We start from the raw sequence: 23,876 nt of genomic DNA on the forward strand, positions 1-23,876 counted from the left end.
AACTGGATTGTTTGTTTTTTTGTTGTTGAGTTGTATGAGTTCCGTATATATTTTTGAATATTAGGCCCTCATTGGAGGCATTGTTTGCAAAAATCTTCTCCCATTCAGTTGGTTGGTTGCCTCTTTATTTTGTCGATGGTTTCTTTTGCTGTGCAGAAGCATTTTAGCTTGATGTATTCCCAATGATTTATTTTAGCTTTTACTTCCCTTGCCTTTGAGGTCAAATTCATAAAATGCTCTTTGAAGCCAAGGTCCATAAGTTTAGTACCTATGCTTTCTTCTATGCAGTTCATTGTTTCAGGTCTTATGTTTAGATTTTTGATCCATTTTGAGTTAATTTTGGTACACGGTGACAGATAGCAATATAGTTTCATTTTTTTGCACGTGACTTGGCAATTCTCCCAGCACCATTTGTTGAAGAGGCTGTCTTTTCTCCATTGTATGTTTTTGGCTTCTTTATCAAAAGTTATCTGTCCATATGTATGTGGGTGTATTTCTGAGTTCTTAATTCTATTCCATTGGTATGTGTGTCTGTTTTTTTTGCCAGTATCATACGGTTTTGATTGTTGTTGCCCTGTAGTGCAAGCTGAAGTCAGGGAGTGTGATACCTCCAGCACTGTTCTTTTTTCTTAGGATTGCTTTGGGTATTTGGGGTCTTTTCTGGTTCCATACAAACCTGATGATTTTTGTTCTATTTCTTTAAAAAATGTCGTTGGGATTTTGATGGGGATTGCATTAAATCTGTATATTGCTTTGGGTACTATGGCCATTTTAACTATGTTGATTCTTCCATTCCATGAATACAGAATGTTTTCCATTTCTTTGTGTCTTCTTCAATTTCTTTTAAAAATGTCTTATAGTTTTTAGTATATAAGTCTTTTGCATCCTTGCTTAAGTTTATTCCTAGGTACTTTATTTTTATTGCAATTGCAAAAGGAATTGTTTGTTTTTATTTCTTTTTCGGAGATTTCATTGTTAGTATATAGGAATGCGGTGGATTTTTGTACATTGACTTTGTAGCGAGCAAGTTGACGGTAATCGTTTATTGTTTCTAATAGCTTTCTGGTGGATTATTTAGGGTTTCCTATACGTACCGTCATTCCCTGAAAATAAGACCTAGCTGGACAATCAGCTCCAATGCATCTTTTGGAGCAAAAATTAATATAAGACCCAGTCTTATAATAAAATGAGACCGGATCTTACATTAATTTCTGCTCCAGAAGACGCATTAGAGCTGATTGTCCGGCTAGGTCTTATTTTCGGGGAAACAGAGTAGCTTCATGTCATCTACAAAGAGTGACAGTTTAACTTCTTCATTCCCAATTTGGATGCCATTTATTTCTTTCTCTTGTCTGATTGCTCTGGCAAGGACTTCCAACACTATGTTGAAAAGCATAGGCAATACGGGACAGCCCTGTCGTGTTCCTGAATGTAGAGCAAAGGGCTTCAGTTTTTCACCATTAATTATGAGATTAGCTGAAGGCTTGTCATATATGGCCTTTATTATGTTAAGGTATATTCCTTCTTTTTTTAAAAAGTTTATTGGGGTGACAATTGTTAGTAAAATTACATAGATTTCAGGTGTACAATTCTATATTACATCATCTATAAATCCCATTGTGTGTTCACCACCCAGAGTCAGTTCTCCTTCCATCACCATATATTTGATCCCCCTTACCCTCATCTCCCACCCTCCACCCCCCTTACCCTCTGGTAACCACTAAACTATTGTCTGTGTCTATGAGTTCTTGTTTCTCATTTGTTTGTCTTGTTCTTTTGTTGTTTTTGGTTTATATACCACATATCAGTGAAATCATATGGTTCTCTGCTTTTTCTGTCTGACTTATTTTGCTTAGCATTATGCTCAAGATCTATCCATGTTGTCACAAATGTTCACAAATGTCATCTTTTCTTACAGCCAAATAGAATTCCATTGTGTATATATACCACAACTTCTTTATCCATTCATCTATCGAAGGACATTTTGGTTTTTTCCATGTCTTGGCCACCATAAACAAAGCTGCAATGAACATTGGATATTTGCATATGTTGAGTTATCGTTGTGCCCCTGGGATGAACCCCACTTGGTGGTGATGTATAATCTTTTTAATAGATAGTTGCATTCGATTTGATAGAATTTTGTTTAGGATTTTTGCTTCAATATGCATCAGAGATATTGGTCTATAATTTTCTTTTTTGTGTGTTTTCCTTATCAGGTTTTGGTATCAGGGTAATGTTGGCCTCATAAAATGAGTTAGGGAGTACTGTCTCTTCTTCAGTTTTTTGGAAGACTTTCAGTAGGACTGGTATTACATCATCTTTGAAGATTTGGTAGAATTCATTAGTGAAGCCATCTGGTCCCAGACTTTTTCTTTTGGGAAGGTTTTTGATGACTGATTCAGTTTCCTTACTGTTGATCGGTCTATTTAGATTTTCCAATTTTTCATGATTCAGCCTAGGAAGGCTATATGTTTCCAAGAACTTGTCCATTTCTTCTAGGTTATTGAATTTGGTGGCATATAGTCCTTCATAGTATTTTTGGATGATCCTTTATATTTCTGTGACATCGGTGATAACTTCCCCTTTTTCAAGTCTGATTTTGTTTATTAGTGTCTTCTCTCTTTTTATCTTACTGAATCTAGCCAAAGGTTTGTCGAATTTATTAATCTTTCAAAGAACGAGCTCTTTGTCAGATTAATTTTTTCTATTTTTGTTCTCTATTTCTTTTTGTTCCGCTCTGATTTGTATTATTTCCTTCCTTCTCCTGACTTTGGGTTTCATTTGTTCTTCTTTTTCTGTTCTTTAAGGTGTAACATGAGGTTATTCATCTGGAATTTTTCTTGTTTCTTGAGGTAGGCCTATAATGATGTAAATTTCCCTCTTGCATCCCGAAAATTTTAGTAGGATATAGTTTCATTGTCATTTGTTTTATGTGTCTTTTGACCTCTCTTATTTCTTTTTTGACCCAGTCGTTCTCTAAAAGTATTTTGTTTAATCTCCACGTGTTTGTGGTTTTTCCTGCTTTCTTTTTGCAGTTGGTACCCAATTTCAAAGCCTTATGATCAGAGAATATGCTTGGGATGATTTCAGTCTTCTTAAATTTGCTGAGGTTAGTTTTATGTCCCAATATGTGCTCTATCCTTGAGAATGTTCCATGTACACTAGAAAAGAATCTATAGTCTGATGTTTTAGGATGAAGTGCTCTATAAATGTCAATTATGTCCATTTCATCTAGTGTGTCATTTAGGGCTGCTATTTCGTTATTTATTTTCTGTTTGGATGATCTATCCATAGCTGTCAATGATGTATTTAGGTCCCCTAGTATAATTGTGTTTTGGTCAATTTCTCCTTTTAGTTCTGTTAGTAGTTGCTTGGTACATTGCGGTGCTCCCTGATTGGGGGCATAAATATTGATGACTGTTATGTCTTCTTGTTGTATAGTCCCCTTTAGCGTTATGAAATGTCCGTCGTTGTCTCCTGTTATCTTTTTCACCCTGAAGTCTGTTTCGTCTGATATCAGTATGGCTACAGCTTATTTTCTCTGGATACCATTTGCTTGGACTGTCAATTTCCACCCTTTCACTTTGAGTGTATGCTTGTCCTTGTAGCTGAGATGTGTCTCTTGGAGACAGCATGTGGTTGGGTTTAGTTTTTTGATCCAATCTGCTACTCTGTGCCTTTTTATTGGTGAGTTCAGTCCATTTACGTTTAAGGTGATTATTGATATGTGAGAGTTTCCTGTCATTCTGTCTTTAGTTTTCTGGTAAGGCTGTGTCTCCATTGTTTCTTTGCCTTTTTGTTGTAGTATGTTATTTCAGTGTGGTGGTATTCTATGATGTTTCCCTCTGTTTCTTCTTTTATTACAGTATGTATTTCAGCTTTGGATCTTTTTTTTTTTTTTTTTTGAGTAGTTACTGTTAAGTTTATATAAAAGGAAGTTTCATGTTTAGAGTATTCCATTTTCTTCATCATGCCTAGTTTCTCCATTCCCATATTCCGGTTCAGGCCTTTACTGTCCCCCCTTTTATGTTTTTGTTGTCACCCATTATTCCTATTTATGCTGGTCGAATAGCCTCCTTCACTATTTCTTGTAGTGCAAGTCGTGTTTTAGAAAATTGCTTCAGCTTCTGTATGTCTTGGAAGGTCTTTATTCCTCCTTCATATGTAAAGGATAACTTTGCTGTATATGTTATTCTTCGCTCATAATTTCTCTCTTTTGATAGTTTGAATATTTGATTCCACTCTCTTCTGGCTTGTGGAAATTCTGCTGAGAAATTTGATAGTCTAATGGGCTTTCCTTTGTAGGTTACTCTCTTTTTTTCCCTTTCTTTTTTCATTAATTTTTCACAGCTTCAGTACAATCTGCCTTGGAAAAGGCCTGTTGGGGTTGAGGTAATTAGGTGTTCTTTTTGGTTCTTGGATTCGAGGATCCAGTTCTGTCCACAAGTTTGGGAAGTTCTGATTAATTATTGTTTGAATACATTCCCTGTTCCCTTCTTCCTTTCTTCTCCTTTTAATATGCCCATTATTCTTATGTTGCTCTTTGTGATGGAGTCAGAAAGTTCTTGTAGAGTTCTTTCATTTCTTTTAGCTGTCAAGCCTCTCTCTTCTTCCATCTGTGTCATTTCCAGGTTTCTATCTTCGATGTCACTGATTCTTTCTTCTATCTGGTCAGCTCTATTACCTAATCTGGAAATTTTATCCTTTCTTTCTTTTACTGAGTTCCTCATCTCCAGAATTTGTATTTGATTCTTTTTTTTAAAATTTCTATCTGTTTGGTAAATGTTCATTTTGTTCTTTGATTGTGTTTCTGAGTTTATTAAACTGCCTGTCTGTGTTTTCTTACATCTCGTTGAGTTTTTTCAGAACTGCAATCTTGAATTCTCTGTCATTTAAGTCACATATTTCCATATATTTAAGTTCGTTTTCTGGAGATGTTTCACTTTCTATCTGAGCTGTCTTGTTGCCTTGGTTATTCATGGCAATTACTGATTTATTATTTCTGTTCCTAGACCTCTACAGGAGTGGCTTCTGCAACAGGTTGATAGGAAGAGGTCTTTCTTTTGTTTTCCAGTAGTTGTTTGTAGAATGTTTTATTTTTGTCTCTGACTGCAGCCTTTTATTCTCTCTCTCACTATAGTGTCATATTTTCTGTACACTTGTACACTGTTCCAGCTTCCCACACAATGATGGGTATCTCTGGAAGGTGGGCTTGTCCCCTGAACAGGTCACCTGGGTCACAGAGCACCACCTCCGTGGGGGGATGTGGAGAGCTTCTGAAGTTTCAAAGCTCGTCCTGCACCAGTTTCACAGTCTGTATGTTTCAGAGACTCTGTTTACTGCTGCAGGGATCCTCCCAGATAGGTGTGGACAGGCGTAGGGTGGGTATTAGGAGGTGGCCCAGAGCAATGGGTGCAACCACCAGCACAGCCAGTCCTGCTACCAAGGCTCCCTCCCCTTCGCCAGTACTAGTTGGGCTATGAATCTGTGGCCGCTGGCTGCAGTTCTCAGACCTTTGATTATTCTGCCTTTTTTTTTCGTCTGACACTGGTACCCTTCTGCTTCTTGCCTTGGGAGGGTTAGGGTCTGGCGAGTTCTGTGTGGGTCGGGAGGCTAGGCTCCGTGCCTGTGCTCTCTGTCCTTTCCTTGGCAGTGAGGGTTTAAACCGTTGTTTTTACCCTTCTTACCTCAGTCTTTGCTCCAGGGTTTCTGCCATGAGCATTGGGTTCAACCGTGTTATTTGCTGTTCCCTCAGGTGGGACTGTAGGCCATAAGCAGAGCACTGTCAGCCCTAATTTTTCCCTCTTCTGTGACTGCGGTAACTCTGGAATGCAGGGAGGTCAGTTCACTGAGCGCGTTCTGTGCTCTGTGGCCCATACAGCAGCCGGTGTCTCTGCATTTCCTCCTTCCCTCCTCCCCTGCTCGCCCAATTTGCCCACCTTTAGATGATTTCAATTGCGAATCTCTTAGTCTTGCCTCTCTGGTGCTCAGGGAGACCTTTGTAGAGTTATAGCTGTTCAATTTGTTGTAAGTTCTAGGAGAGATTTCAAGAAGCTCACCTCACGTCACCATTTTTATGACATAATCATTGTACCTTTTTTATTGTAGTGTTTACTGTGTTAATTTATTTAATAAGGCCCAGACTTTAGAATTTACAATTTATTTGTTTGTTTGTTTTTTCTGGCCTAATTTTTTGTGTTTTCTATAAATAAGTTTGTTTCACAGTTAAAGGATAGAAATACAGAGGGTGCCAAGAAAATGTATACACATTTTAAGAAAGGCAGAAACTGTATTAAAATTGTAATACTTAATATATACTGATAGCAAAAGATGTATACAAGTTATGTATATACATGTGTTGGCAACCTCTGTATATGTGTATTGCATGTACAAACCATTTATGTGTCTAGCGTTTTATTAAATACATACCACAGTTACAGAGCAGTATGGTAGATATTGTAAGGAGCACACACGAAGAGATGTTCGGGTCTTCTCTCAAGAGAATTAAAATGTGGTTTAGAAGATAACGTATATACTGAACCACAAAATGACTGTTTAAAAGGAACTGATACATGAATGCAAGGTAAACTTCATGTGTGTATTGGTGGTATGTAGTGATAGAATGATGAGTGTGGTTGGGTTGGGGAAGACTCCTTTGAAGTACAATTTAAACTTTTTCTTAGTGATTGTTGAAGTGTGCGATTGTTTGGGGATCGGGAGATTGTGATATTATGGGGAGCGGAATGGATAATCCAGAAGAAACAAACGATATGGGCCAAAGTATGGAGATTAAAGTTGGTACATTAGGAGTTAGAGATGCCTTGTTGGAAAGTAGGAGAGATCAGACCAGAAGATAGTAGATACAGAAGGTGATTTGGTTTAGAGACAGGAAGAGGAAGACTTTTATGGTGTAGGATTTAGATTTGATGTAAGGAAGAGCTACTGTTAGTTCTTGAGCAATCAGTTATCAGATGTTTACATCCCATAGCCTGTCATGTACAATGCAGTTTTATTTTTGATCAGTTTTGTATGGTGGGCAACTCCATGGAAATGTAGTTCTGTGGAGGATAAAACATCATGGAGAAATACATTGATGCAGGCTGACTGAACGGGAGCCTGTTGTATCAGTCAAGGCAATAATGTCCTGAGAATGTTAACTCCAGTAGGAACTTGGAAGTGGGGCTTCCAGTAGAGTAATAGACACTAATACTAAAAATACAGCAGAAAAGAATATAGAGAGATTCTGTAGATACTACATTGTGATAAGCCAACTTAAGCTTTCAGATACTTTTTTCTAACTGTCACACCACCACTACCAATAATAACCTTTGATAACTACCATTGTTGAGAATTTAATATGTGCCAGGTTCTTTGCATGTGATATGATACCTCATTTAATCTTCAGAACAACCTTGTGACGTAGGTGTTATTGGCCACCTATGTTATAGCAGGATGATGGCCCTATGTTACAGGAGGATAATTTAGGTCAAAGAGGATAAATAACAATTTCACAGAGTTACCTAGTCATAGGTCAGGGTTTGAACGTTGATTATTTTTATTCTGAAGGCTGTGCTTATAAGCACTGTGTTGATTTGTTTCTAAAATACAATTACCCTGTTGGCTTCAAGTTCTCATGTGCTGCGTGACATAGCCTGCTAAACTCTGAAATCTTTATGTTTATTTTTCAAATCTTAATTATGTTTCATATTGTGTTGAAATCTTAACAGGTGATTGTTTAATGTGTGGATCTCAGAAGGCAAAACATACAGTGAACTTGTTAAGATAAATGGGGTAAAGAAATAAAAATTGTCATTAAAAGTCAGAAGGTAAAAATATAGGCAAGTACGATTATCAAAAGCGTGGTATTATTATTATTATAATTTTTCATTAGTCAGGATTTGCATGATGGTGTCGAAGAGGCTGGTGCACTGCAGAAAAATCACGCTTCTGTGACATCTGCGAACTCCACAGAAGCTGGGGATTCTGCCTGCCTGCCTACAGAAGATGAGTCATTAAGCACCATGAGCTGTGAAATGCCCACAGGACAAACTCCAAGCAGTGATCCAGAGCATGCCCTAGAAGTAAATGATGTTGACACGACAGGGGAGAAAGAAAACCATTGTGATGATAAAACTTGTGTGGCATCAACTTCAGAAGAGGAAACAAATGAAAATGTGCCTACGGTAGAAGACATCGCAGAACAGCCAAAGCAAAATAGAATTACTTACTCGCAGATTATTAAAGAAGGCAGGAGATTTAATATCGATTTGGTATCAAAGGTAAGTACCAATTTTGCCCATCTTATCATAGAACAATACTAATTTTCAATTAATTGAGAATAGCATCTGAGCCCATAAACTCTATTTTCATACTTTTATTCTCTGAAGTGTACGACATTCATTTTATAAAGAAGTAGTAGCTAGAATTTTTTAGTTCAGATAAATATCTTTAAACATAGGTTTAAAAACCCATTAAAAATTCTCGGTACTATATTGCAAGGGTGCTTTAGTACTGGAGCACAAAGTCCATTCTGAGATTCTCCTACTGCATGGACACTGTGAATTCTATCATCAGAAAAATTCTAATGATCCTAATTACAGTTCCATGTTATTTATAGTCTGTCCATTAAATGAACTTTTTTTAGCCTTTATATATAGTAACTATTTTTTTAACATCTCTATGATAACATTCTGAATAAAGTAATGATTTTTTAAAATCGTCTGTTCAGGTATGAGTTCTTTGGAGGATAATTTAAGTGGTGGCAGGGAGGCTGGGAAGAATGCTTTTGTCCTCGGTTATGTTTCCATCCTTAACTCTAATGTTAGTTTGGTGTGACAGTGTTGCATTTGGTTTATAGGAAGCAACGCTGATTTAGGCTGATTTAGTGCGAAAGAATAGAAAACCAGTAAGATAAAGGATAATGGCCTTAAAGAGGCAAGATATAGGGCTGGATGAAAGTATAAAGAAACAGAGACCAAGTCCCATAAGTTGAGGGCAAGCAATGCGAAATTGAAAAGAAGTAGAAGAGGGTAGTTAATAACATCAGACTACCTTCAAAACTAGGCTTTTCGATTTAATGTGTCCTCTGCAAGTTCCAAGTTACGGAGTAAACAGAGGGACTAATTGCGTGTTTCTCACATTTTGCTGATATAATTCCATGTCCTCATATTGCTGCTGTCTTTGAACCTGATGCCTGAAAATACGAATATCTTTTTACTACCTACTGTTTCTTTCTATCACATAGTTCTCTGTGTCTGATTTTGTCCTGGCTACCGCCTTGGTCCTATCTTTCCCACCTTCTCTATCTTCTTTCTTTGTTACCTTGGCTATTGATTTCTGGGTGGAAGTTTAATCGTAGTTCATTAGTAGTCTTCCTGTTCTCATGAGCAGGAAATAAGTTTAAAAACTTGAAACCTATGTAATTTTACTAACCAATCTCCCCAATAAATTTTAATTAAAAAAACACATACACACACAAAAGAAAACTCTGGATGTGAAGTAACAAATAGATTTCGTCTGAAATTTCATTTTGAATTAGTTATTTGGAATTTGGAATGCTCAACTTAAATAAATGATGGTTAAGAATCAAGGCTAGTTCATAAAAGTCTCTAACCTTTAGGGTAACTGAAATACAGTATAAATCATGCAGAGAAAAATGGTAGAAGATGTTGATTTTTCAATTTTTGGAATTAGTGTAGGAAACTGTTCACTTGTGTAAGAAAGTGAATGCTGGTTGTGGTGGAGCGGGAGATAGTTTAATTGGATGCTGAGAGATTTGAGGAGCTGCTGAAAGGGACTTCTGGGTATTTTTTACGAGTTCAAATGGTTAATAGTAGTGGTTCTCTTAGGGTAAATTAAAAACAAACATGTCTACAGGGGTCAAGGAAGTTGTACTTTCTTCTACATAGTTTTCAGGGGTTTATGCCTTTAAAAGATAACCAATAATAATTTCCTGTACTCATCCTACAAAAGCAGGAGTAGCTAAAGAATGTATATCCATAGCAGTTAGAAGAGGCTTATTATCATATTTTTAATGCTAGTCATTTAATGAACATTTATTGAATATGTACTCTTTGGAAAACATTGTATTCCATGATATTGGGATAATCATTCATTCCTTGGAAATCCCATCTGTTCTAATAATTGAAGTTATTACGTCTAAGTTTAGGATGATTGTCAAATACCTATCAGAAGCCTTTTTCCTAAAGTTCAGTTTGATATCTCCAAGCCACTTGACATTTCTGTATGCATTCTATCTCACAGTCATCATGTACAGTGGTGCTTAGATTTTACAAAACACATCCATGTGTACAGCCTTTTAAAAAGTAATCTTATAGCTCAGGGTAGTTTAGTTAAATAAAATGCTTTATAGTGTTATTCTGCTTAGACTAATAGAGATGATGACCAAAGATGAAGTTCTTAGAATTAAAACTCATTTGTAAAAATGTCCATACTTTTAATAAGTATGGAAACAGCATAGTAAGTGAAGCAAAAATTGTTAATTATTAAATCTAGTCCCCATTGTCTTAATCAAATTGAAGTATTCTTTAGCCTCTCACCACTGTGAAATTGCTGAGGCAGATCACTTTAGAGTGGTGAAAAAGAGGCTTAAGTTTAAATATGGTACATATTCGTTATTTCTAAGCTTCAGACAAAAGTTTAGTATAGTTTTAATTGAAATATGTTTTCACTCTTGAGTGATATCTTGAATGCATTATTTTTTAAGCTGGCATTAAATCTTAAGCTTTACTGGGTCTCACTAAGTGTAAATACATTTTATGTTTGATGCATTAATATTTTTGAAATTATGACCACTGAGGGATCATTGAATCGCGAATATTTGTGTTTTTAAACAAGTGAGTAATGTGAAGTATCTTTTTTTTTTATTATAAGTATAGAATTAAGACTTGGCAATATATTCTTAAAAACATGGGCTATATTAGTTGCATAGTATATTAGGCTGAAAGTAATGAAGTAAAATGCCATAATTTAGTCAGTGTACTAGGATTAGTTTCAAAAACAAAGTAATGCCAATTTTGTTTGTTCTGCACAATGCTAGACTAATATAATAGTTTATAAAAATTCATCTAACTGATAATTGATTTACAGAAAGTTTGCATGGACTTTTTAGGTACTCAAACCAATGGTTTAGATTGATATTTGAAATTTCCTTTTTCTTGGAAGTAAAGCTAATTTTTTCATTTTCTTTCCCCCCTTATTACAGATGTAGCATTTACATTTTTAACATTTACTGAGTTAGAGTCACTTAAAGGTAACTCAGTAGAAAATTAGCCAAATCTGTTGCATTTAACCATATAGTTAAATTTAAAACGTGCTAAATAATACCATTGAAATTGTTTGTTTTTAAATTAGTTTCAGGTGTACAAAACAATGTAATAGACATTTATATCTCTCACAAAGTGATAACCCTCCCTCTCCCATCTGTTACCCTTCTGGCATCGTATATAGCTGTTACAATTCCGTTGACTCTATTCCCTATGCTGTACTCCATATCCTGTGACTATATATATATTGAATTATAGTTGACATACAATATTATTCAGCTTCAGGTGTACAGTGCAATGGTTAGGCACCTACACCGTCCATAAAGTGGTCTCCCTAATAAGACATGTGCCCATCTGACACCCTACAAAATCTTTACATTATTGATTGTATTCCCCAAAGTGTTTTGCATATCCCAGTGGCAATATTGTTGTTACCAATTTGTGCTGGCTAATCCCCTCCTCTTCTGCCTCATCCCCACCTCCCTCCCATCTAGCAGCCGTCAGTTTTTCCTCTATATCTCTGAGACTATTTCTGATTACTTTGCTCATCTATTCAGTTCTTTAGATTCCACATATAAGTGAGATCATACAGTATTTGTCTTTCTCCGTCTGACTTATTTCACTTAGCATAATGTTCTCTGGGTCCACTTATATCGTTGCAAATGGTAAGATTTCATTCTTCTTTATAGCTGAGTAATACTCCATTGTATAAATGTACCACAGTTTCTTAATCCCGTCGTCTACCGATGGGTATTTTGGTTGTTTCCATGTCTTGGCTATTGTGAATAGCGCTGCAATAAACATAGGGGTGCATAAATTTTTTGGAATTCACGTCTTTGTCTCTCTGATACTGGTCATGAGAGATTCTGAAAGGTTAAATCAATCCCTTGTATGAATGCTGGCAATAACCGTCATCCTCACTTCTTGAGAAAGACATAGCTCAGATAAATCTAGACTGCTAAGATTACAGAGGAACTTTATAATTATACTTTTTCAGTGGAAATGCACAACCGGTCTTTTTCTTTTTTGGTTGATAAGGAAGTCTAGCGGGCTGGGGTGGTTTCTTCTTAATAACTACCCGGACTTATATAAGGCTACATTTCCTTATTTAAACTCCTTGGGGCCTGGTATGTTCTGTTATTCAGATTAAAAAATACATATTTGATAAAGTACATATGCTGGTATGCTATATATGATATAACACTCAGCAGGGTCTGAGGAGAAACTCTGTAATTTAGCATATTTATATTTCTGCAGTCAGATGTATGAATATTCACATTAAATGGGACAAAGACAGAAGAGTCTTTTATCACTTTGGGTCAGATTTTGTTTCCCAGTCAGCTATGAAAAAACCTTGCATTCCAGGTTTTTTTGGATTTTGAGTTTCAGATAATCAATTGTGAGACTCTAGTAAATTATATGTATTATAATATTAATAGGTATAATGCTTTTTACAAATAATTCAAAATATAACAAAGTTATATATCTTCATTTAGTGTTATAAATTTTTCCACTATTTTCACCATTTATTTCATCCTCTAAAATACTTTCTTTGTACAGGTGCTGTATTCTCGAGGATTGCTAATTGATCTTCTAATCAAATCTAATGTTAGTCGATATGCAGAGTTCAAAAATATTACCAGAATTCTTGCATTTCGAGAAGGAAGAGTGGAACAGGTACTATTGCTGATCAAGTATTGTAACTGTGTATGAGCTTAAGTTGTTATGGTTTGTTTTGGTGGTTTGTATGGTTTGTATTAATGATAAGCAAAAGGATTGTTATTTTCCTGGTAAAACAGAAAATTCAAACCCTGCATGGTGATTTGCAAATATAAGTAGTAAGGAATTGCTCAATTAAAATGTCTAGTGTTAATTTTCTCATGAGTTATTCTGCAGCTTGATGTTGGGGTTGAGAAAGTGTTAATTTCAGGCAGCATTGCTAGATTTGAGCTGTCATTTGTTCCCAATTAGGGGTGACATGCCATTGGCTTTTTAATGGCATAAGGGGAAACTTGGCTGAATTAAGCAAGAGCTCATAAGTTAATTAGCTCTGAAGTCAACAAAGATGCCATTAGAACTGATGGAAGGCGACGAGAAGCAGCCTGACTAGAATGGAAATAATAATCTTGTTCAAGGAAAAAAATATAATGTGGAATACTTGTTTATCACTAGGAAGTAGTGTCTTAACTTAAAGTCATGTGTTTCAGGTTCCTTGTTCCAGAGCAGATGTCTTTAATAGCAAACAACTTTCTATGGTAGAAAAGCGAATGCTAATGAAGTTTCTTACATTTTGTATGGAGTATGAGGAACACCTTGATGAATATAAAGGTATTGCTTTTCATGTAATTGTGTTTTCCAATTATTTGAGCTTTTTTAGTATTTTAATATGCTGCTTCTGATGTAGTGAGCCACTCATCACTCTTTTTTTTATTTTTTTAAAGATTTTATTGGGGAAGGTTAACAGGACTTTATTGGGGAACAGTGTGTGCTTCCAGGACTTTTTCCATGTCAAGTCGTTGTCCATTCAATCTTACTTGTGGAGGGCGCAGCTCAGCTCCAGGTCCAGTTGCCTTTGTTAGTTGTAGGGGGCGCAGCCCACCATCACTTGTGGGAGTCAAACCGGCAACCTTCTGGTTGAGAGGACACACTCCAACCAACTGAGCCATCCGGGAGCTCAGCGGCAGCTCAGCTCAAGGTGCCGTGTTCAATCTTAGTTGCAGGGGGCAGAGCCCACCATCCCTTGTGGGAGTCGAGGAATCGAACTGGCAACCTTATGGTTGAGAGCCCACTGGCCCATGTGGGAATCGAACTGGCAGCCTTCCGTGTTAGGAGCACAGAGCTCCAACCACCTGAGCCATTGGGCCGACCCCCACCCCACTCATTACTCTTTTAAAATACATTCTTAGTTGCACTATCCAATAGGGTAGCCATTAGCACCATGTAGCTATTTAAACTGAAATTAATTTGATTTAAATAAAACTTAAAATTCAGTTCCTCAGTTGCACTAGCCACATTCCAAGTGGCTGGTGGCTATTGAGGCTACAGTGCAGCTATAGAACATTTTTATCATTGCCGAAATGCTGTGCTGGGTGTTAGTTTTTATTCTTATTAATTAAATACTGCTGTCAACTGCTTCTTCATAGATGATAACAGTTGTCTCCCCTCATTCATGGGGCATACATTCCAAGACCCCCAGTGGATGCCTGAAACTGCAGATAGTACTGAACCCTATCAACACTAGTTTTTTTCTTATATGTATATACACTTTGCAGCTTCTCTGGCATATCTGAATTGCCAGCATCACTACTCCTGTGCTTTGGGGCCATTATTAAGTATAATAAGGTTACTTGAACACAAGCACAATGAGACTGCGACAGTCAATCTGGTAACCGAGATGGATACTAAATGACTAACAGTCAGCTAACATGTCCAATGTTAATATGCTGGACAAAGGGATGATTCGTGTCCAGGGCAGGGCAGGGCAGGACAGCACAAGACTTTATCACGCTACTCAGAACAGCGTGCAATTTAAAACTTATGAATTGTTTATTTCTGGAATTTTCCATTTAATATTTTTGGGCTGTGATTGACCACGGGTGACTGAAACCACGGAAAGTAAAATTGTGGGTAGTGGGGGGGAGTTACTGTATTTTTTATTGTTCCATTAATTTTGTTTCATCAGTAATGAAAAAAAAATCTCTATTTTTTTTTTTCATTTTCACAGGATTACTTTTGTTTGGAATATTGAATTGTTCATTTTGATTGATTAAAAAAAAGAGGCTAGATGGTATGGGAGAAACCCCTTGGATTAGGAGAAGACATGCTTTCTAGTCTGGGCTTTGACCCATCTCACTCTGATCTGGAGCCAGTTACTTCACAGTTTGTTGAAATTTGAATAAACCGCTTTAGTATCAGAGCTTTATACTGGAAGGGCATTGGGTGGAAAAGTTATCCAAAATAGGAATATAATATTGCTGATTCATTTATAAAGTTACAATGAGAAATACATCAGGATTATTATTATTAATTTTTTTTACTAAATGTGGCTCTTGCTCTTTAAAGTTTCAAATCCATTAGATACTGCCAAATTGTTCTCCACAGTGGTTAAACTTTTTATAATTTTATTTGTTTATATAAATTATTTCTGTAAAGTTTTTGTCATTTGTCATGGAATTGTATTTCCTACCATTAACAGTCCATTTTTCTGATCTTGATTTAAATAGTTTTTAAGGGTCCCTTATGTGTGATTATAAGGCAGTAGGACTGATTCCAATAGCCACAGAGAAATTAGTTGCATTACTTTTTAGCCATAGTTCATCGTTCCTAGTTTTAGTAAGAAATATACATTTTTTTAAAAAAATCAAGTATTACTCTATTGTTGTTTTTACCAAAAAATTGCCATTTGTCATATTTATTAAATATTTCAAAGTACAGTTCTTAGCATTATTCAGATTTAACGATAATTAAGATTTTTGCCAACCATGGAAAACTATTGTGATGGTTAATTAATTATTTAATGCTTTTCTACTTTTTAAATCTCTAAAATACTAACCAAAGATTCATCACTTAAAGCTTAAAAAATGTGCTATCAATCCAATTAGGATAGTGTGATTTCTAGTCCCCCCCCAAATCAACGGTCTATGTCCAAAATGTAGTAGCATGCCACCTATGTCCTTTGCCAAGTGTTTCAAACAGACTTCATCTCATTTTTTTGCAGTGGTTTTAAATTGAAGTGTGTTTCTGATTTTAATTGATAAATTTTCATCTTTCTTTTTATAGACTATGAGAAGATTACATTTTCTGAATATTTAAAAACTCAAAAATTAACTCCCAACCTCCAATATTTTGTCCTGCATTCAATTGCAATGACATCAGAGACAGCCAGCAGCACCATAGATGGTCTCAAAGCTACCAAAAACTTTCTTCACTGTCTTGGGCGGTATGGCAACACTCCATTTTTGTTTCCTTTATATGGACAAGGAGAACTCCCTCAGTGTTTCTGCAGGTAAGACTGCTGCTGGTTGTCCTGTTTCTTGTTAAGGTGATACTTGAATAAGAAATGAAAATTAGAAAGACAAAAATGAGATTTACTCAAGGTTTAGTATATGTAATCATATACTTTGTTGTTCTGCTCTTTTATAATCTGTCTGCCTGCCTACCTACTTAAAAAAAATACTGTAAATTCTTTTTTCCAATAGATATTATGTTTCCAAGTATCGTCCTTGTTGTGTACAATTATAGGTAATTTATTTCAATTGCTATATATTGTGAATTGTATATTGTGAATACACTACAATCTGTTTTTCCATTTTTCTGTTGATGAACACTGGGTGTTTGCAGTTTTTTGCTTTTATTGACATCCTTGTATGTGTTCAGGATATATGTATTCAAGAGTTTTTTTAGGATAATATGTATTTAGGAATGGAATTCCCGAGTCATGGGATATATGAATGTTCATACAAGATAGTACCCAGTTATTTCTCCAGAGAGTTGAATCAATTTCTATTCCTATTCCCCTAGCAGTAGGTCAGAATTTCCATAGCTCTACATCTTTGCCAACATTTGGTATTATCAGACTTCCTAATTTTTGTCAATGTGACTCACATAAGATATCATCATATTGTATTTTTATTTTGCATTTCCCAGATTACTTATGAGATGGAGGGTTTTCTTATATGGTTATAGGCTATTCATGTTTTCTCTTCTGGGAAATGCTTTTTCATGTCTTTTGCCCATTTGTCTATTGGGTTATTGTCTTTTTCTTATTGGTTTGTAGGAGTTTTTATATATTCTGAACATTAATCTTTTCTCAGTTACATGTCGCGTATATCTTGCCTTATGGTGTTTATGATGCATGGAGGTCATTAAGACTAATGTAGTCAAATATAGCAATCTTTTCTATTATAGTTGGCACTTTTGGGAGTAGTAGAGCATAGTAGTTAAGAAACTAGACTGTGGACAGACTGCCTAGATTTAAATCCTGGCTCCTTCATTTATTAGCTGTGTAACCTTGGGCAAGTTTCACAATCTCCCTATTATGTTTTCAAAGAATCAATTTTTGGTGTTTTAAAATTCTCTCTATTATAGCTTTCTGTCCTTGTTCATTAATTTCTGCTGTTTATTATCTCCTTTATTTTACTCTATTTGGGTTTTGTTCAGCTCATTCCTCCCTTCCTCTGCCCTTGCCTATTCTTAGACTGAAACCCAATGAGTTAAATATTCACCTTTTATTTTCTAATACAAGCATTTAAGATGATAAAGTTCTCACTACTGTTTTAAATTTTACACAGTTACTATGTATTATTTTCATTATCGTTTAGTCCTAAGTATCTTAATTTCCATTGTGATTTTTCATTGCCCCATGAGTTGTTATGAGGTGTATTAAAATAGCTAATTTGGTTGATTCTTCTGCTATTATCATCTAATTTAATTGTATTGTGTCTAGAAAATATGTTTTTATGGCACTAATTCTTTGAACTTTATGACTTAGTATGTTATCAATTTTTGAAATTCTTCCCTGTATACTCAAGAAGAATGTGTTTATCTAGTTGTTGAGTACAGGGTTCTCTAATTATTGGTCTTGGAATCTAAGTCTAGCTTTGAGTTGTAATTTTCAAACTTGATTTTTATTAAGGTCTTTTTCTTCGATCTGTCAATAATAGAGTAACATGTTTTGAAATCTCATTATGATGTTTGATTTGTCAGTTTCTCCCTATAATTCTGTCAGTTTTTACTGTATACTTATTTTGAGGCAATTTATTAAGGTCATATAAAATTATAATTGTTTAATCTTCCTGATGAATTTAATATTTTACATTATTTGATGACTTTCTTCTTCCCTAATAATGCACTTTTTTTCTTAAAGTCTACTTTTCTGATATTCAAATAGTTACTCTAGCTTTTTAGTATATACCTGTTGTTATGTCTTTCTTCATCCCTTTATTTTTCAACTTTTCCGAGTCTATATTTAGGGCTCTAAATAGCATATTGTTACATATTTTTAATCCCATATGACCATCTCAGTCTTTTACCAAGCAGAACATGAGTCCTGTTACCAGGATTCTGTTTCTTCTGGAATATGTAAGTTAGAAAGTTCCTCTAGTTTACATTTGTTGGTAGTGAATGCTTCCTAGTTTGTGTTTATATGAAAATAACTTTTTGTCTTGAGTGAAGATTTGCTAGATAAACATTTCTGGGTTGGCAATTCTTTTCCTCTCAGTACTTTACTGTTTTATTCCACTGACATTTGTGATCCATTTTTGCTGTTGAAAAGTTTGATGTCAGCCTAATTATAATTTTTTCCCCTTTTTTACACCTCTTCCTCCTCCCCACTGTGGTTCAAGCTGTTGTTTCTCAGTCTAGTTGTAGTATTAATACAGCTGGTATTATAGGCCCATGTAGGCCCATGCTGGTATTATGAGCCTTGCACTCCCCCCAGCTGAGGCAGTTGGTTGCTGGTCGGCCACTCACGCTGGCCACCGGCCCCTCCTGGCAGCCCCCGGCAGCCCCCGGCAGCCCAGCTCCAGGGAGAGCTGTTGTTCACAATCTTTTCTGTAGAGGGCGCAGCTCACTGGCCCATGTGGGAATTGAACGGGCGACCTCGGTGTTAGGAGCACGGCGCTCCAACCACCTGAGCCACTGGGCCTGCCCCTGTAATTTCTTTATAAGTGATAATACCTCTCCTCTCTCAGTCTGTTTTCAGATCGTGTCTTTGGTGTTCTGCATTTCACTATAGTGAATTGAGGTGTTGGTTTCTTTGTATTTATTTATCTAGCTTGGTATAGGTTGAACCATATGAAATTAACAATATTAAACCATTCCATATGGTTCAAAAAAACTACATTGTATTTCCTCTATCCGTGAATTGTTATTTATTATTTTGGAAAATTATCAGCCAGTATCTTTTCAAATATTGTTTTACCTCCATTGTCTCTCTTCACCTTTTTGAAACCTCAGCTAGATATGTGTTAGAGCTTAGCATTCTCTCTTTCATATTTCTTAATCTCTTTCATATTTTCTGTCTTCTTGTCATTCTGGCTCCATTCTGGGTACTTTATAAAGATGTTTTTCATTTTATTAATTCTCTTCACCTGTGACAAATTTGTAGTTTAACTTTTTTTCTTTCAATATTTTTCTTTCAGTTATAGAAGTCTGCTTTTCCCCTCAAATCTTCCTTGTCATGTTTGATATTTTCTTGTCCATTCTTTTCATATATAGATATTTTATGTTCTGCTATGTGTCGTTTCTGTTGATTTATGTTAATGGTTTATTTCCTTGCTCTGCACTTATTTTTGATTGAGAGTTTATATTTGATTGATTTTAATCTGTGGAAATCTGGGAACCCAAATTAAGGATGCTTTCCTTTAAGGATTATTTGTGTTTGCCTCAGCCAGAAGGCTCTAAGACTTGGGACCATTTCCACTCCCTTCAGGGGATCCTTACTTATAAAGGAGCCCCAGATACGGCTCCCATACTGATACGAACAACAAGACTTGGTTTTTTTAATTGCAGTGTTTGATGTTCAAAGCTTTGAATTCAGCTCAGGGTTTGTTTATACTGTGTGTATGTGTGTGTGTGTGTGTGTGTGTGTGTGTATACGGGGTTGGGGGGTTTCCTGTGGACATTTATTACCGTAAATCTCAACAGTGTAATGAAACTTATGTATAATGTAAGAAATACCGTTTCCCCGAAAATAAGACCTAGCTGGACAATCAGCTCTAATGCATCTTTTGGAGCAAAAAATTAATATAAGACCCGGTCTTACTTTACTATAAGACTAGGTATAATATAATATAACATAATATAATACCGAGTTTTATTTTACTATAAGACTGGGTCTTATATAATATAATGTAATGTAATGTGGGTCTTATATAATATAATGTAATGTAATACAATACTGGGTCTTATATTTTTGCTCCAAAAGACTCATTAGAGCTAATTGTCCAGCTAGGTCTTAGTTTTGGGGAAACATGGCAGTTATTTGGTTGTAACAGGAGGTTCCCTTCACACTATCCTTTCCAATATATTTCTAGTAGTAGGTATTTTCATATCTGTTATTTTTTAACTATGTGATTTTATGAAGGGAGGTGAGAATTTTATAAGTTTCAAAGTACCTTAATTCTGAATATGATATGTCTGTGTATTTCCAGACAAGCTCTTTCTCTAATTAGTTGCCAGAGTAGAGATGGATAGGGAGTGTCATGTCTCCCAGGACCAGCAGTCCTCCTATCAATTGAAACTAAGGGAAGTTCTATTGTTTTCTCAATCATTCTTTTAGTCTTCCTGTGGCATCCCTGATTCATTGTATGCAGATGATATGATACTATATATAGAGAACCCTAAAGACTCCACCAAGAAGCTATTAGAGCTGATAGATGAATTTAGTAAAGTGGCAGGATACAAAATTAATATTCAGAAATCAGTTGCATTTGTATATTCCAATAATAAAACATCAGAAGGAGAAATTAAAAAAACAATCCCATTTACAATCGCTCCAAAGACTATAAAATACCTGGGAATAAATTTAACCAAAGAAGTAAAAGATCTATACTCAGAAAATTATAAGACACTGAAGAAAGGAATGAAGGAAGATATAAATAGATGGAAACACATATCATGTTCATGGATAGGAAGAATTAATATAGTTAAAATGTCCATACTGCCTAAGGCAATATACATATTCAATGCAATTCCTATCAAACTGCCAACGTCGTTTTTCACAGAAGTAGAACATATAATCCTAAAATTTATATGGGACCATAAAAGACCCCGAATAGCAAAGGCAATCTTGAGAAATAAGAACAAAGTGGGAGGTATAACAATACCTGACTTCAAATTATACTACAAGGCTACAGTAATCAAAACAGCATGGTACTGGCATAAAAACAGACACATAGATCAATGGAACAGAATAGAGAGTCCAGAAATAAATCCACGCCTATATGGCCATTTAATCTACGACAATGGAAGCAAGAATGTACGATGGAGTAATGACAGTCTATTCAATAAATGGTGCTGGGAAACCTGGACAGACACATGCAAAAAAATGAAGTTGGACCACCTCCTTACACCATATACAAAAATAAATTCAAAATGGCTTAAAGACTTAAATGTAAGGTCTGAAACCATAAAATACCTAGAAGAAAATATAGGAAGAAACTTCTCAGACATTACCCGGAGTAAGATTTTTACTGATATACACCCTCGCTCGAGGGAACTAAGAGAAAAAATAAACATGTGGGATTATATCAAACTAAAAAGTTTTTTCACAGCAAAGGAAACCATCAATAAAACAAGAAGGGATCCTACTGAATGGGAAAAGATATTTGCCAATGATATGTCTGATAAGGGATTAATATCACAAATCTATGGAAAACTTACTCAACCCAACTCCAAAAAAACAAACGATCCAATTAAAAAATGGGCAGAGGACTTGAAGAGACATTTTTCTGAAAAGGACATACAGATGGCAAACAGACATATGAAGAAATGCTCAACCTCACTAACCATCAGAGAAATGCAAATAAAAACCACAATGAGATACCACCTCACCCCAGTCAAAATGGCTATCATCAATAAATCAACAAACAACAAGTGCTGGCGCGGATGTGGAGAAAAGGGAACGCTTGTGCACTGTTGGTGGGATTGCAGACTGGTGCAGCCGCTATGGAAAACAGTATGGAGGTATCTCAAAATTCTGAAAATGGAACTACCTTATGATCCAGTAATTCCACTCCTAGGTATCTATCCGGAGAAATTCAAAACTTCAATTCAAAAATCTTTATGCACTCCTATGTTTATTGCAGCACTATACACAATAGCTAAGACATGGAAACAACCAAAATGCCCATCGGTAGATGACTGGATTAAGAAACTGTGGTACATTTATACAATGGAGTATTATGCAGCCATAAAGAAGAAAGAAATCTTACCATTTGCAACAACATGGATGGATCTAGAGAACATTATGTTAAGTGAAATAAGTCAGACAGAGAAAGATAAGTACCATATGATCTCACTTATTTGCGGATTCTAAAGAAAAGAATAAGTGAATGAACTAATCAGAAACAGTTTGGGAGACAATGAGGAAAAACTGAGGGTTGCTAGATGCGCGGGAGGGGTGGGGGGTGGGGGGGAGGGTGAGGGGATTGGAGGGCAGTCGGTGACCACAGGATGGCCACGGGGTTTGAAAATTAATCTGGGGAACGTAATTTGGTGGTTACCAGAGCGTAAGGGGGTTGGGGGGTGGGGGATGAGGGTGAGGGGGATCAAATGTATGGTGATGGAAGGGGAGCTGACTCTGGGTGGTGAACACACAGTGTGATTTATGGATGATGTGATACAGAATTGCACACCTGAAATCTATGTAATTCTGCTAACAATTGTCACCCCAATGAATTAAAAATAAATTTAAAAAAAGAAGATATAGCAGATAATGAAATAAATCTCTGATCATCCCTCCACTGTAAAAAAAAACAAACAAAAAACAAACAAAAAAAAACAAACAAAAAAAAAGGAGACACACTGTTTTTTCTTATGTTGCCACTGTTACTCACTCCTACAGAGCATTAGGGTAAGGAATATAGGAACAGAAAGAACACATCACTGGGGAGTGAGCCGAAGATCTGTGGCTTCCTTACCAGCACTTCATGAAAAGGGAATATTTAACCTCATTTCTGTTTTTCCACCAAATCCCTACATTTCCTTTCCTAATTTTACGCATCTTGTAAATATGTATTTTGTGTTTGCTTATTTGTTGTTTTTAATGGGAAAAGACATTTAAAAGTTTTGTTTGTCCTGTAGTGATAAAAAAAAAATTCAGAATGAAACCCTTATATGTTGGATACTAGACAAAGAAAACATTTTTCCCCAAAGATGATTATAATCTCCTAAGGATGAGGTTTTATCAGCCTTCCATATCTTTTTATCCTCTGCAGAGCCTATCTCAGAATTTTGTGTGTGGTTCAGATTTGATGTTTGTTATAAAAATTACACCTCACCCTTTAATTTGAAGTGATACTTTCAGGAAATGATGGAACTGTGTGTGTGTGTGTGTGTGTGTGTGTGTGTGTGTGTGTGTGTGTGTGTGTGTGTTTGTAGATTGACAGATAGATAGATAGATAGATAGATAGATAGATAGATAGATAGATAGATAGATAGACAGACAGACAGACATAGAAAGGAAGGAAGGAAGGAAAGGAGGAAAGAAGAAAGGAAGGAAGGAAAGAAGGAAAGAAGGAAGGAAGAGAGGGAAAAAGAACAACAAAAAACTCCTTCCGTTGTGTTTGAACTTGTATGTTAAACTTCTGGGTGGATCTTTGGTAATTAAAGTTAACTCTGAGTTCTTCCTACATAATATGTCTTTTGTGAATTATAAAAATGCATTTCCTTGGCCTATTAACTAGGCATATTAACTCTTGATTTTATATTTGATCCCCTGCGTAATGCTTTATAATTTCATATAAATATTGTTCTGTTTATGTCCTAAAGTGGTAACACTATCACCATCTATACATCATAGCCTGCACTTTTTATCACCAGGTTATCAGAATTAGGTGTCACCTGTTCTGTGATTTCTAACCACCATTC

The 23,876-nt window shown here is 35.8% G+C and overlaps 1 protein-coding gene across 1 annotated transcript in view; it reads left to right on the top strand.

Annotated features, from left to right (window-relative positions):
- The window catches only part of CHM (CHM Rab escort protein), a 183,065-nt gene that overhangs the window by 68,283 nt on the left and 90,906 nt on the right, over positions 1 to 23,876 (top strand). Inside the window, exons 5-8 of the mRNA XM_033114497.1 lie at positions 7,892 to 8,279; positions 12,846 to 12,962; positions 13,493 to 13,613; positions 16,065 to 16,290. Coding sequence (XP_032970388.1) covers positions 7,892 to 8,279; positions 12,846 to 12,962; positions 13,493 to 13,613; positions 16,065 to 16,290 — 852 coding nt within the window. The remainder of the gene's footprint in view (positions 1 to 7,891; positions 8,280 to 12,845; positions 12,963 to 13,492; positions 13,614 to 16,064; positions 16,291 to 23,876) is intronic.

This window comes from Rhinolophus ferrumequinum, chromosome X (genome assembly GCF_004115265.2).
Source record: "Rhinolophus ferrumequinum isolate MPI-CBG mRhiFer1 chromosome X, mRhiFer1_v1.p, whole genome shotgun sequence".
NCBI lineage: Eukaryota > Metazoa > Chordata > Mammalia > Chiroptera > Rhinolophidae > Rhinolophus > Rhinolophus ferrumequinum.